This window comes from Euleptes europaea, chromosome 8, assembly GCF_029931775.1.
Source record: "Euleptes europaea isolate rEulEur1 chromosome 8, rEulEur1.hap1, whole genome shotgun sequence".
NCBI classification, from domain to species: domain Eukaryota; kingdom Metazoa; phylum Chordata; class Lepidosauria; order Squamata; family Sphaerodactylidae; genus Euleptes; species Euleptes europaea.
The window spans coordinates 87,015,563-87,029,276 of NC_079319.1; the positions used below are offsets into that span (position 1 = coordinate 87,015,563).

Here is a 13,714-nt window from a genome sequence, read left to right on the forward strand (position 1 = left end):
TAATCTTCCAATTTAGGGCTGTGAAATCCTAATGAGAACCATGATTTAAATCTAGTCTTACTGACTAGTGATTTACATCAAATTGATTTAAAACAAATTTACCCTGTGCCAAAGCAACATTTTAAAAAAAATCTGCACAGCTAATCAAATTTCCAATAATCAATCAGAAGCCTTGCTGGGTAAAAGCCCTATGTGACCCCACCCAGTTCCTAACAACACTTGGTGGGTGCCAGAAAACCCATTGGTGGGCACCATGGCACCCACGGGAACCATGTTGGAGATCCCTGATCTATCCTGATACTGACAAAATCTTTACAGTTTTGTAAGAGGAGTTACATCCATCTAAGTCTGCTGAAGTCAAGGAGCATAGCAATATATAACCTGTTTGGAACCCGGCATTTTATTTTATTTTTGCCTAATATATCAAGTTAACCCCTCAGTGTAGGTATCAAATAGCTGTGTTAGAAATATCCAGATGATCTTTCAGTAAATTATCCTAAAGAATTCCAGCAGTTTACTGAATTCATATTCCATTCACCTACTGAATGATAAAACAATGAAGGAAGAAGAAGAAGAGTTGGTTTTTATATGCCACCTTTCTCTACCACTTAAGGAAGAATCAAACCAGCTTACAATCACCTTCCCTTCCCCTCCCCACAACAGACACCTTGTGAGGTAGGTGGGGCTGAGAGAGCTCTAAGAGAGCTGTGACTAGCCCAAGGTCACCCAGATGGCTTCATGTGCAGGAGTGGAGAAACCAACCCAATTCACCAGATTAGAGTCCACCACTCAGGTGGAGGGGTGAGGAATCAAACCCAGTTCTCCAGATCAGAGTCCACCTCTCCAAACCACCTCTCTTAACCACTATACCACGCTGGCTTTCAAGGAAATCTAGTTGGACATAACTTATAATTACTGAATCCCCTGTGACAGAATTTTTCTCAAACGTTGGAACTGCATCGCTAATGAACACTGACTGGTGTGGAGAGCATTCCGTCTCTCTTCTGTCAAGCATCAAAAATGTCCTCAGATCTACCAAGACTCAAGAGCAACTCCTTGTCCCTCTGGAGCACTGAAAATGAATTATGATGGAATCATTCATGACTTTTCCACAGTAAAAGCCATAAAAAGGAGGGGGGAGTTTGAACAAATTAGTTCAGTGAACAATTTATGTCTGAACGTTTTTTCTCTTGGATTTGAATATATTCATTAATTCAGGCTTTATCAATTTTTCCTTGAATCTAGGAGCTGTGGGGTTGCCAACTCCAAATTGGAAAATTCCTGGAATTTGGGGGTTGGGCCTGGGGTGGGATTTGGGGAGGGGAGGGACCTCAATGAGATGCAATGCCATACAGACATACAAACCAGCCATACAACCCTACAAACCAACCATTTTCTCCCAGGGATCTGGTACCTATCAACTCTAAGGAGCCAGCCCCAAAATTTGGGAGCCAGACTAGGGTTACCAGGTCACTTTGGCCACCAGCGGGAGATGGGAGGTAGGGTTCCAAATCCACGGGAAATACCTGGAGATTTGGGGATGGAGCCTGGGGAGGACAGGGACCTCAGTGAGATACAATGCCATAAAGACCACCTTCCAAAGCATCCATTTTCTCCAGGGGAACTGATCTCTGTAGTCTGGCGATGAGCTGTAATTCCAGGGGAGCCACAGGTCTCACCTGAAAGCTGGCATACCTATTGCCAGATCCAGGTTGGGAAACTCCTGGAGATTTGGGGATGGAGCCTAGGGGGGACAACAACCTTAGTGGGGTACAATGCCATAGAGCCCTTCCTCCAAAGCAGCCATTTTCTCCAGGGGAACTAATCTCTGTAGTCTGGAAATGAGCTGTAATTCCGGCGGGGGATCCAGCATCCCTAAACCAGACTCATTTTTCAAGCTGGAAGGTTTTGTATTTTAATAACCACATTTCCTAATGATTGCTACCACAAAGCCTAGCCCTCTTTTCAAAAGTTTCTCATAATTTTATTAATGATGTGGCAGAACTGTTGTTGTGTATAAGAGAACATGGAGTAATCCTAGTTGTCATCACCGAAACAACAAAGATGTAAAACACACAGTTTTGAAGAACGACGTATTGCATAAGTAGGGCTTAAGGGGTCAACTTCCAAATATGCCCAAGGGGTGTTAGGATCACAATGAAGCCATTCTCAAGACAGACACTTAATCAGGGCTCCGTTACTTCAGGTTCATTAATGCAATATGAATGTTGCATTATGCTTTTTCATGCCATGAAAATGGGGGTTATATGTGATATGAGTGTAGGAGTAATATAAACATGCCCTCATTTCATTGCTGAGATGCTTAGTCCTCTAAGAATCTAAAGGGGGGGTATTGCCCCTTTTCAATGGTTTTTCTGAGCTGTATGCTAAGGATCTCTTTTTCAGACCGGCTGTGGCGCTCAGCACAGTATAACACTATACAGTCCACCCTCCAAAGCAGCCATCTTCTCCAGGGGAACTGACCTCTGCTGTCTGGGGATCAGTTGTAATTCTGGGAGATCTCCAGGCCCCACCTGGAAGTTGGCAAACCTCCTTCCCCTCAGCCCAGCTTGTGGTAGCTTTCTACACTGCTGAGACAAGTATGAGTTTGTTGACTCTCTTAACAATGTGTTTGGGACATCCGTTACGGTCCTTTTATTTTGTTCTGCATTGATCATTACAAGCAAAACTGCTAGCAAAATTAGGACAAATATTTGAAAGATCTGCCAGTGGAGGAGGAGGAGGAGAAGGAGGAAGAAGAGTTGGTTTTTATATGCCTACTTTCTCTACCACTTAAGAACGAATCAAACCAGCTGAGAGAGCTCTAAGAGAGCTGTGACTAGCCCAAGGTCACCCAGCTGGCTTCATGTGTAGGAGTGGGGAAACCAACCTGGTTCAGCTGCTCATGTGGAGGAGTGGGGAATCGAACCTGGTTCTCCAGATCAGAGTCCACCGCTCCAAACCACCGCTCTTAACCACTACACCATGCTTACTCTCAAGAGTGCCTGCCGGACATCTGTACAACTTGAAGATTTCTGTTACAATCCAATATTACAATATAATATAAAAGCAGGATAGGTCTAAAACTTTGATTTACAGCCTGGGTTACAATGGGCCATGTACACTGTCGTGAAGATTTTTAGCGATGGCTTTGAAAGTGTCAACCTGAAGTAGTATTTCAGGCTCTTTTAACTGTGAACTCTCCTAATCGGCATCAGTTTTGGCAACCTGACATTTGTTAAAATACTCTCCAGGAAAAAGAAAACAGAAAATGGATTGAGAGTTTTGGCTGACGGTATCTGACAGCACGGTTGTAAATCTCTATGGTGCTCTTCCAGGTGGCTTCCAAAATTAACCAGTCATCCCAAAATGTTTAGCGAAATTGGCAGCTGATTTAATAGGCCCATTAAGGGCCTATTTATAAATTACAGAGATATTGTCAGTGCTGTAGCTCTATTATAAGGGATGTAAGTATTGCAGCACCTGTCAGAATCAAAGTCCTTGAAATCTTGATTGAGGGAGGGATACTAAAAAAAAAATAACTTGTCACTGAAAATCTATGATACTTTTTAGCCATTGTATAAATTCTGGACATCATAATGAATATAATGCAGTTGAAATATTATGCTCAGACAATAAGAATATTATCAACCTGCCAATGAAATCGAAGGCAAAGCTCCCATTGATTTAAATTGTACTGGCTTGTTTGCAAATTTCTTTCCAGCCGCATGAGTTTTGTTTCTTCTTTAAGAACCTTGAACACGTATATCGGGATGATTTGAAATTTCTCATCACTGATGTTTTGCCCCCAAAATCTCCATTTTGATTTCACTTCTCTCTTTTGCAAATTTAATCCATAATATTGTCGAAGGCTTTCACGGTCAGAGTTCATTGGTTCTTGTAGGTTATCCGGGCTGTGTAACCGTGGTCTTGGAATTTTCTTTCCTGACGTTTCGCCAGCAACTGTGGCAGGCATCTTCAGAGTAGTAACACTGAAGGACAGTGTCTCTCAGTGTCACTGACACTGAGAGACACTGAGAGACACTGTCCTTCAGTGTTACTACTCTGAAGATGCCTGCCACAGTTGCTGGCGAAACGTCAGGAAAGAAAATTCCAAGACCACGGTTACACAGCCCGGATAACCTACAAGAACCAATTAATCCATAATTCTCCATTTTTGTGCCATTTCACTTCTTTGCACTATCATTTGTTCTGGTAAAACATATGCTTTTTCATCATGATTTGTGCATCAGTAACTCAGCACTGCATAGCGTATGTGTATTTCACATTCAATTAATATATTGTATGTACCAATACTGTATGAATTACAGTTAAAAACTGTGCAACATGCACACACACACACAGAGTACAAACAAAAGAACAAGACCAACAATGAAAAGCAGAGAATTCACATGGTTGTTAAAAGTGTAAATGGATACAAAAAGAATGAAACACAGAATATTGGCTATGCATACAGAATTTTTAGAAATCAGCCAGATGTAGGGTTGCCACGTCCCTCTTCGCCACCGGCGGGAGGTTTTTGGGGTAGAGCCTGAGGAGGGTGGAGTTTGGGGAGGGGAGGGACTTCAATGCCATAGAATCCAATTGCCAAAGTGGCCATTTTCTCCAGGTGAACTGATTTCTATTGGCTGGAGGTAAGTTGTAATAGCAGGAGATCTCCAGCTCGTACCTGGAGGTTGGCAACCCTAGCCAGAGGGGAGAGGCTTCCAATTTATTGTGCAAACATAAGACCCTATATTTGTGTTTTATTCATGGAATAGGGGGAGGGGGAGATTTACTATTTTCTCCTGCCACTGCAGCCCCTTAACCTCAACAATTTTTCGAGGGCCCAATGATAATTTCAGGGGCAGAGAAATTTGCCCTTTTTCTCGTGCAACTCTATTCTTGCTGCACAGAATCAATGCCAATCTATTTGCTAAATTCCTTACCCTTTCTACTGCTTCAGGGTATTAATCATGGTGTTATTATATACTGTCAAATGCTGTAATATATAAATCGAATGCCTGGGTGGATGTCCAAATTCCTGTTGCTAACAGTGCATGCAAAGAATCTGATTCACTGGCTGAGTAACCCTCATTGGCAAAATGTCTTCATCCCATAATGTTACTTGCCCTGGTAGTCCTATGCTCTTTGTAAAGTATCCTGCACCTCCCTCCTTTTGACTCTTCCTCATTCCAGATTGTGGTAGTATATAATCTCATTTTTATTGCTGAGGAGAATACATTTATGATGGATGTTTAATGATGAATTTCATTGTAGGGCTTTGCAGGATAAGATGAACTATCCCCCTACTCCCATTATCTTCACCATGAAGATGGAAGATGAGATAGCAGATTGAACATACTCATTATTATAGGGCGCATATCATGAAGACCCCTTTAATACAGATTAGTTACTCTGTAAGAGCTGTCCACAACCTTATAATTACTAGGATGATTTAGTTAAGATGACAATTCTTTCCACCATTTCAATGCATACTTGTATGTGAGCTACATACCTGAAGAGATCTAACTGAATACTACTAAAGTCGACCTGAAAACCTGGTTCATTCATCTCCCTTATGTGTGTGTGAGGGGAGTACACAAATGCAATAAACCAGTTGTTTCCGGGCTGATCAGTAGATCTATGGTCAAAGAACACAGATCGTAGTAGTAGTAGTAGTAGTAGTAGTAGTAGTAGTAGTAATAGAAGAAGCAGAAGAAGCAGCAGAAGCAGAAGAAGAAGAAGAAGTTGATATGCTGATTTTCTCTGCTTTTTTGTTAAGGAGAATCAAGCTGGCTTACAATCTCTTTCCCTTCCTCTCCTCACAACAGACACCTTGTGAGGTAGGTGAGGCTGAGGGATCTCCAAGTGAACGGTGACTAGCCCAAGGTCACCGACCTAGCTTCATGTGTAGGAGTGGGGAAACCAACCCGATTCTCCAGATTAGAGTCCGCTGCTCATGCAGAGGAGTGGGGAATCGAACCCAGTTCTCCAGATTAGAGTCCACCGCTCTGAACCACTACACCACGCTGGCTCTCGTGACTGGTGTAGTAACTGCTGTCTTAGTTGGAACCACCTCAGTTTACCATTTAAAAATTAATGGTGGTGAATATGGATGTAGGGACCACATTTGCTGCTGCTTCACTTAAGAACTGGTGAGTCAGGTAATGGAGAAATAATGGCCAGGAGGTTAGTCCTCAACTCTTAGACTGCCCCCATGAAGCTTAAGAGTAGCTTTCCCCCTCTCCAGGCTCCTCATATGTGTTTCTCATGTGAAATGGGGAAAAGAAGCAAGGCAGGGAGAAAATTAAGCAACACTCTTCAACCCACAACCACACCCTCTTTTTCCAAAGCGGTTGAGTATCCCTTATCCAGACATCCGATATCCGTACTGATCTGCAAACTGGACAGTTCGAGCCGGCACAAAGGCATTACTCACAGGCTCCTCAGCAGCGCCACTGATGGTTCAATGTACACATAATTATTATTATTTTTTAAATGTTTAAAATTACATTTAGGCTATGTGTGTAAAGTATATATAAAACATATATAAAATATAAATGAATTTCGTGTTTAGACTTGGGTCCCATCCCCAAGATATCTCATTATGTACAAGCAAAAATTCCAAAATATTCCAAAGTACAGAAAAATCCAAAATACAGACCACTTCTAGTCCCAAGCAGTCCAAATCATACTAGCCTCTGTCATATAAAAAGCTCTGTCAAGCCACGTAGGGAGAAGTTGTAGAAATCCATTTTGGTGTGCAAATCATGCTGGTGTTTAATAGCAGCCACAGTGAAAACATAATGACAATACTGTCCGGCCACTTTATTTGCATATATATGGCAGCAGTTTGGAACAACAACCTGTTACTTATTAAAGGAAATCAGGCAGATAAACAATTACTCTGAAAGGGGGGAAAGAGTACATTTGACCTTAGGAACTAAACCGCAACTCAACATTTCTACTGGTATAAATCCTGCCTTGATATAGTCGGCTATAAAACATTGGTTCAGTACCTGTTCAGCAGAGTCAGTTTCCATGATCTGCAAAAGATCTCTATCTCTGCATCCTGACGCTTTGTTAATGAGGTATTCGCTAAGCATTCATTATTTGGCATTCTATCAGCCAGATCCCTCCATATTTTATTTTTATCATCTAGATAGAAGTGGTACACGAGGGACACATTTGCCTAAAGTGTACGCTCAGTACTCAAGGATGCATCAATATTACTCATCTCAAAGTGAAATTATACCCATGTTGCACATGAGGCAAAAAAGCTCTTTCTTCGGCGTGACTTCCACCTCCTCCCAACAAAATGTCAAAGTAACAATTAAGCCACGCTAATCTGAGGTCTCATATAGAACAGCCTTTGGTGCCTATCAAGTTGCTATAACTTGCTGAAACCAGTTAGTAATACATGGAGCATCTGCGGCGACAGATGCAATCATCACATGAATCAGTCTTCTTGGTTGAGAGTCTAGAGGTTGGCACAAACTATATACAATATAATGGACTTGCACAGATACATAAATCGGGAGAACTTGAAAACTCTGTGTGGATCAGACCAAATATCCAGCTAATAATGGCAGTTTCCACTGGTAGCTATTCTACTGGCTATGCAGCTTACACACAAAGTAGGGTTGCCAGGTCCCTCTTTGCCACCAGCGGGAGGTTTTTGAGGCGGAGCCTGAATAGGGCAGGGTTTGGGCAGGGGAGAGATTTCAATGCCATAGAGTCCAATTGCCAAAGCCACCATTTTCTCCAGGTGAACTCATTTCTAGTGGCTGGAGAACAGTTGTAATAGCAGGAGATCTCCAGCTAGTACCTGGACGTTAAAGAAGGCAAAAACAGCACAAAATTCTAATGCAATTAAATATATTAAGTGCAGAAAGTGTACAGTGAAAATACACACAACAAACAATACACAAAATACAAAAGACCAAAAGGATAAAGTTAGATAAGGTAAGTACTAAATATTGTTACTATTCAATGACTTGACAATTTCTTTTACAGAACTCTGTAAAAGAAATTGTCAAGTCATTGAATAGTAATAATATTTAGTACTTACCTTATCTAACTTTATCCTTTTGGTCTTTTGTATTTTGTGTATTGTTTGTTGTGTGTATTTTCACTGTACACTTTCTGCACTTAATATATTTAATTGCATTAGAATTTTGTGCTGTTTTTGCCTTCTTTATACTACACAGCACAGAGCCTTCTTTTTCTAGTACCTGGAGGTTGGCAACCCTAACACAAAGGCCCTAGAGCAAGGGTGTCACACATAATCCATCCCCTTGAGAGCTCTTATCCAGCCTGCAAGCCAGCCGAGGCAGCCACCCCCCACTCTCGATTTGGGCTTGTGAGGCATGTCCTGGCCTGACCAAGTGACATTTATGTCATACCCAGCCCAACTGAGTTCGACACCCCTACCCTAGAGGGTTTTTGGGCTCTGGGGCAGGGCGCCAGATGCAGCAACACTGTGGAAGCAAAGCAAGACCGGTTCTAGCCACTGCTTGAATAGGAGCGCTCCTAGGAATACTTTGTAAGCAGAAAGGCATGGTATAAATAAATGCATACATAAGCAGAAGATGAAAGAAACTGCCTTGCCTCTAATGTGGGAGAGCTGTGGGGGGATTCCAAGACTTCAGCTCAGAACTGAGGTGTTCTATGGCTTATTATGTGTGTGTAAAGTGCCGTCAAGTATTGGCCAACCCATGGTGACCCCATAGGGTCTTCAAGACCAGTGGTTAAACAGAGGTGGTTTGCCACTGCCTTCCTCTGAAAAGTCTTCCTTGATGGTCTCCCATCTAAGCACCGACCCTGTTTAGCTTCCGAGATTTGATGAGCTCAGGCGAAACTATTCCATTCCACACCCCATGGCTTATTATACTAACATCAATTTAAAGCATGAACTGAGGCCTGACACTCACCCTGACACTAAAATGAGATGAGCCTCTGAACTTCTGTTGGGGAGGCAGCCCTACCAGTGCTTACCCCCTTTTCCTGTTGGCGCTTCCAAGCCAGCAGGGGAAAGGGGGCATGGAAGCGATATTGTTATGTTGGGGTGATGTCCTGAGCTTTGCCCAAAACTTTATAAACCATAGAGTTTTGGGTGAATCCTAGATTGTCACTCTGATGTAATGATGTAACTTCCCCTGCAGCTGGCAGCTGGATTCTATCACCATAAATAATTCCACATGGTTAAGTTTCTTAGGAACTACTAGAAAGGAAGATTAATTTCACATTCTCGGTCTTTCCGTAGATCATAGAGTTTCATCATAGAGATCATAGAGTTGTGAGGACATCGAATGATGTGTGTCATGGACAAGGAAATGAGCTATGTGACAATATCACATCACAAAGTTAAGTAAAATTATGTGTTACAAGGAGAGAGGCGAGAACCTCTGAAGGACACGTCCAACAACAGAACCATTCAACTATTTTCAACAACAAACCCATCTCCATCCTGCAATTTCCATTTGGCCTTTACGTTCTCTTCTCTTGGCTGTTTCAAAGGAATTCTTTGAGGAATAAGATTTAAAAAAAAACACACACACAACATTCATCCATACTGCACACATCACACTGTAGAAATGTCTCCATGTAATCCATCTACGTGCGTATCAGAGAATAGGATGGAACACTACTGCATCACACCAATTCCTGGATGGCGGGAAAATAATATGCTTTCAAAGGCATTTCCTGAAGTATGAGGAAGCAATGCGTCTCTGACACATAGCATCCCCTCTTCTCTTCCCAGAAGCCCGTTCTTCCCTTACATTTCTTGGCCATTTCTGTGTGCAAAAACACTCCAGTTCTACAAAAAAGATGGAAATTTTTTTCTGACAAAATTCTGCTGATCTCCTCTCTTTCTCTCTCTCTCTCACACACACACAAACACAAACAGGGTCTCCAAAACACCTAAAGGTCCGGCAACGATAACTAAGGTTTCATTCTCATTCACAGGCTCTACAACCATACATATGCACTAACACACAAAAGAACCATATTTATATACTGGTCGTTGACTGTAATAATAAAGAACTTGAACTTGAACACCAAAGAACCAATTCTGCTTGATTAAACTACCAAGGTTATTTACTGCAACGGAAGTCGAGGGACAAGACAAATCCTTGACATGCATCATTGACATGGCAATGGATAAAAGAGGAGGAAGCAAAAATCACAACCATTCTATGATACCACTTTTACAACCATAGAAACAGAAGCGGGTCCCCCCCCCCCCCACTTTCTGGAAAACAATTTTTGACATCGCTACACCAGTATGCAAAAATGTGGCAATGGGATGAATATCTATGAGCAACAACTTTCATGCCACCATTAACAATACAGAAAAAGAAAGCTGTATCCAGACTATCGATATCTATGTGCTTCTTTAATTAGCAGAACAACAGGTTTCAACTGGATATTTGGATCTAGAATCATGGCTTATTGCAACTCTATTTTTTTTCAAAAAAAAATACCATGGCTCAGTGGTGGAGACTCTGTTTGGCATGCAGAAGGTCCCAGGTTCAATACCCAGCATCTCCAGTTAAAGGGACTAGACAAGTAGGTGATGTGAAAAACCTCAGCCTGAGACCCTGGAGAGCCACTGCCAGTCGGAGTAGACAATACTGACTTTGATGGGCCAAGGGTCTCATTCAGTATAAGGCGGCCTCATGTGTTGGCACATGCACAAGAAAATAACAAGAGTCCAGTAGCACCTTAAAGACTACCAAAAAAAAAAAATTCTGGCAGGGTATGAGCTTTTATATGTCACAGCTCACTTCTTCAGATGCACAAGTAATTCTTCCTACTGGATCCAAGTCTGATCCATTAACTGTCATATCACTTCCAGAATACAGCAGTTGGATGCATGGGTTGACAAACAGGTCATATATTATTGATTGGGGCAGATGAAACAGTGCCTTGAAGGAGTCATCCTATATACCGCATTGCCTTCCATCAATGTAATACCACAGTCTGTGCTGCTTGCACTATCCCAGCCTGGGCAGTATGCTATTCAGTTTGTCCTTTAATTCTGTATTCCTAGTCCTACTGCATTGGTATCAGCATCCAATTTTGTATTCCTAGCTCTGCTGCACTGATCATGATATATCTTCCTACTGGACATTCACACTGTTGCTTGCAATGTCATTCAGTTTTGTACTCCTAATACTATTGCACTGTTCACTCAATGTCCTATACTATATGATTACATTGTTTGCTCTTTCTGTGCTCTGTAATCCACCTTAAATCTCAGTGAGAAAGGCAGGCTATAAATAAGCTAAATAAATAAGCATCTTTAAAATGGGTATGTGAAAACTAGCCCTTGCAAGCAAAGTTAAAGTCTAACAAGTGCAATCCTAATGCAGAGTTACTCCAGTCTAAGCCCACTGAAATGAATGGTGTAACTCTCCTTAGGACTGCACTGTGTAAGAGATGTGGTGTTTATCAGAAATCCAAGAAAAATGCATAAACTGTATTTATAAACCAATCTAAATTATGGAGTTAACATGGTTTGTAGAGAAAAAAAATATTTCCAGGAATATGATGTGTACATGTTCAAAGATTTCCAATTATTAAACATTTTGTCAAGCTTTTAAAACACCGATTGGCCAAAAACTAAAATGCTTTCAGTTACCCAGAGTTTACTACTAACTGTGGAAAACTCAGTGATATTTGACATAACAAACTCAATTGTCGGAGTCCCTTCCTTCAAAAAGTGCTTACTATAGCCTCTTTTGATCTCCAGAAAACCAGCGATGATGATTTTATATATACATAAAACTCAGGTTTGGAAAACAACCGCCGCTGTAAACCTACAACATATAAGCAACCGACAACAGAAAGCCAAGTTTTTTAAAAGACTGACATTTACCTTTCCCACGTACTGGGGTTCGGAGCCCATGTATTCCTCCAGCACAAAGAACTGATTCCAGACCCAGCCTCGTTTGACCCGCACGGCGGGACTTTTCCTCTCTGCTGCTGGGACAACATTTCCCCTCGACTCTGCTTCTAAAGTCCGTCGCAGTTGTGGATGAAGCGGGGTTAAGAGACCTCCATCGAATAGGACCCAGAGAAGCAGGGATAAGCAGTTCCGTGTAAGCATTGGCAATGGTTTCCCCACCGCAGGTGATTAAAAACTCCAACGCTGAATGCCGAGCTGAAGAATCCAGGTTTAAGGCTGTCCGTGGGCCGCCACCACTTAGCTTCGGGTTTTTTTTTTTATTGCCAAAATGCTAATACAGGCATTAATCCTTCCGATGACAAGGGCTCCGCAGCATTAAATTCCATCTAAAGGGACCTATAAAAAAGATTTACACGGCAACATGAAATTATATAAAATTACAGGGAAGTATTCCCTCTCTCACACCTAGCTAGTTTCTAAAGACAGTGAGCAAGACTGAATCAAGAAGCCAAGCCTGAAGTACTATTCGTATTTTATGCTACAGACATGACTGGCAACAGAGCAGTGTGCAGTAACTATAGGAATGTTTTCCTCTGCTTCTGCTTTGTATTATTTTAGTGTCTGCCTGAAGAGAAGTACGCCGTCTGCCCTTTATGGCCCAGTTATAAAATAAAGCTGCTACACATCAGTGAACTCAGATATTATTTACTCAGGTTTCACATGGGGGGGGGGGAATTGAGAGACAGAGCGGAGCAAATTATCAATAGGTACAGTAGCGTCATTACCAGCATCACACAACCTAAATGCTAGAAACCATCAACTGGCTTTCTAGAACAAGATCTGCAGGTAAGATTTTGCGAAGAACGTTGGGATTGTTTTCATGTGTCTGAACTCCTCGGCATGGAATTAGACCTGATAGATAACAAGCACAAAACGGGCAATTCGGAGTCATGCTCTACCTCCTCTTTGGGTTGCGTGATCACAGTAATGCATGATGTGATGTGATCATGGAATGTATTTCCCCACCCACAAAACTGCCAATAATGTGGATAGGTATAACGGTATGCACATTGTGAAGGTGAAACTTATTACGTTTCCATAATTAAAGTTACTGGGGGAGCAGAAATGCCGGCAGCAACTACATGTTCATCATCATATCTAATTGCGCCCTCACACTAAAGGATTTGCTCACACGGAAAAAAGGATAGTGGAGTGTAGAGAGATGTGAGATGTAGTGGCTACAGCGGTAGAGCAAGCAGATGGGGTCCCCTTTTAGAAGAAGAAGAAGAGTTGGTTTTTACATGCCGACTTAATCTTACCACTTAAGGAAGAATCAAACCAGCTTACAATCACCTTCCCTTCCCCTCCCCACAACAGACACCCTGTGAGGTAGGTGAGGCTAAGAGAGTTCGAAGAGAACTGTGACTAGCCCAAGGTCACCAATCAGTGAGGAGTGGGGAAACCAACCCAGTTCACCAGATTAGCCTCCGCCGCTCATGTGTAGGAGTGGGAAATCAAACCCGGTTCTCCAGATTAGAGTCCACCGCTCCAAACCACCACTCTACAACACCATGCTGGCTACTCATGATCCACACAGGGCTGGCCCATCTCTTAGGTGCACCTGGGTGATCTCCAAGGGAGCAAGTGGGGCACCAAAACCAGCCTTAATTCTGTCCTGCTTGCACGTGGCATTGGGGTTTGCCCTGGCAAGTAGCACCCTCATGCAGCACCCCCAGTAGGCATCCCACAGCAACTGGGCTCCTTCCTTCTCTCCTTATGTCAGGGCAGCCCTTCTTC

General features: G+C 42.3%; 1 protein-coding gene across 2 annotated transcripts in view; it reads right to left on the reverse strand.

Moving 5' to 3' along the window:
* The window catches only part of CDH12 (cadherin 12), a 214,766-nt gene extending 202,465 nt beyond the window's left edge, over positions 1 to 12,301 (reverse strand). For both annotated transcript variants that reach the window (XM_056854055.1, XM_056854056.1), the window contains exon 1: positions 11,888 to 12,301. In XM_056854055.1, the coding sequence (XP_056710033.1) occupies positions 11,888 to 12,118 (231 nt within the window). In that variant the 5' untranslated portion in view covers positions 12,119 to 12,301. The remainder of the gene's footprint in view (positions 1 to 11,887) is intronic.
* Positions 12,302 to 13,714: the final 1,413 nt, after the last annotated feature.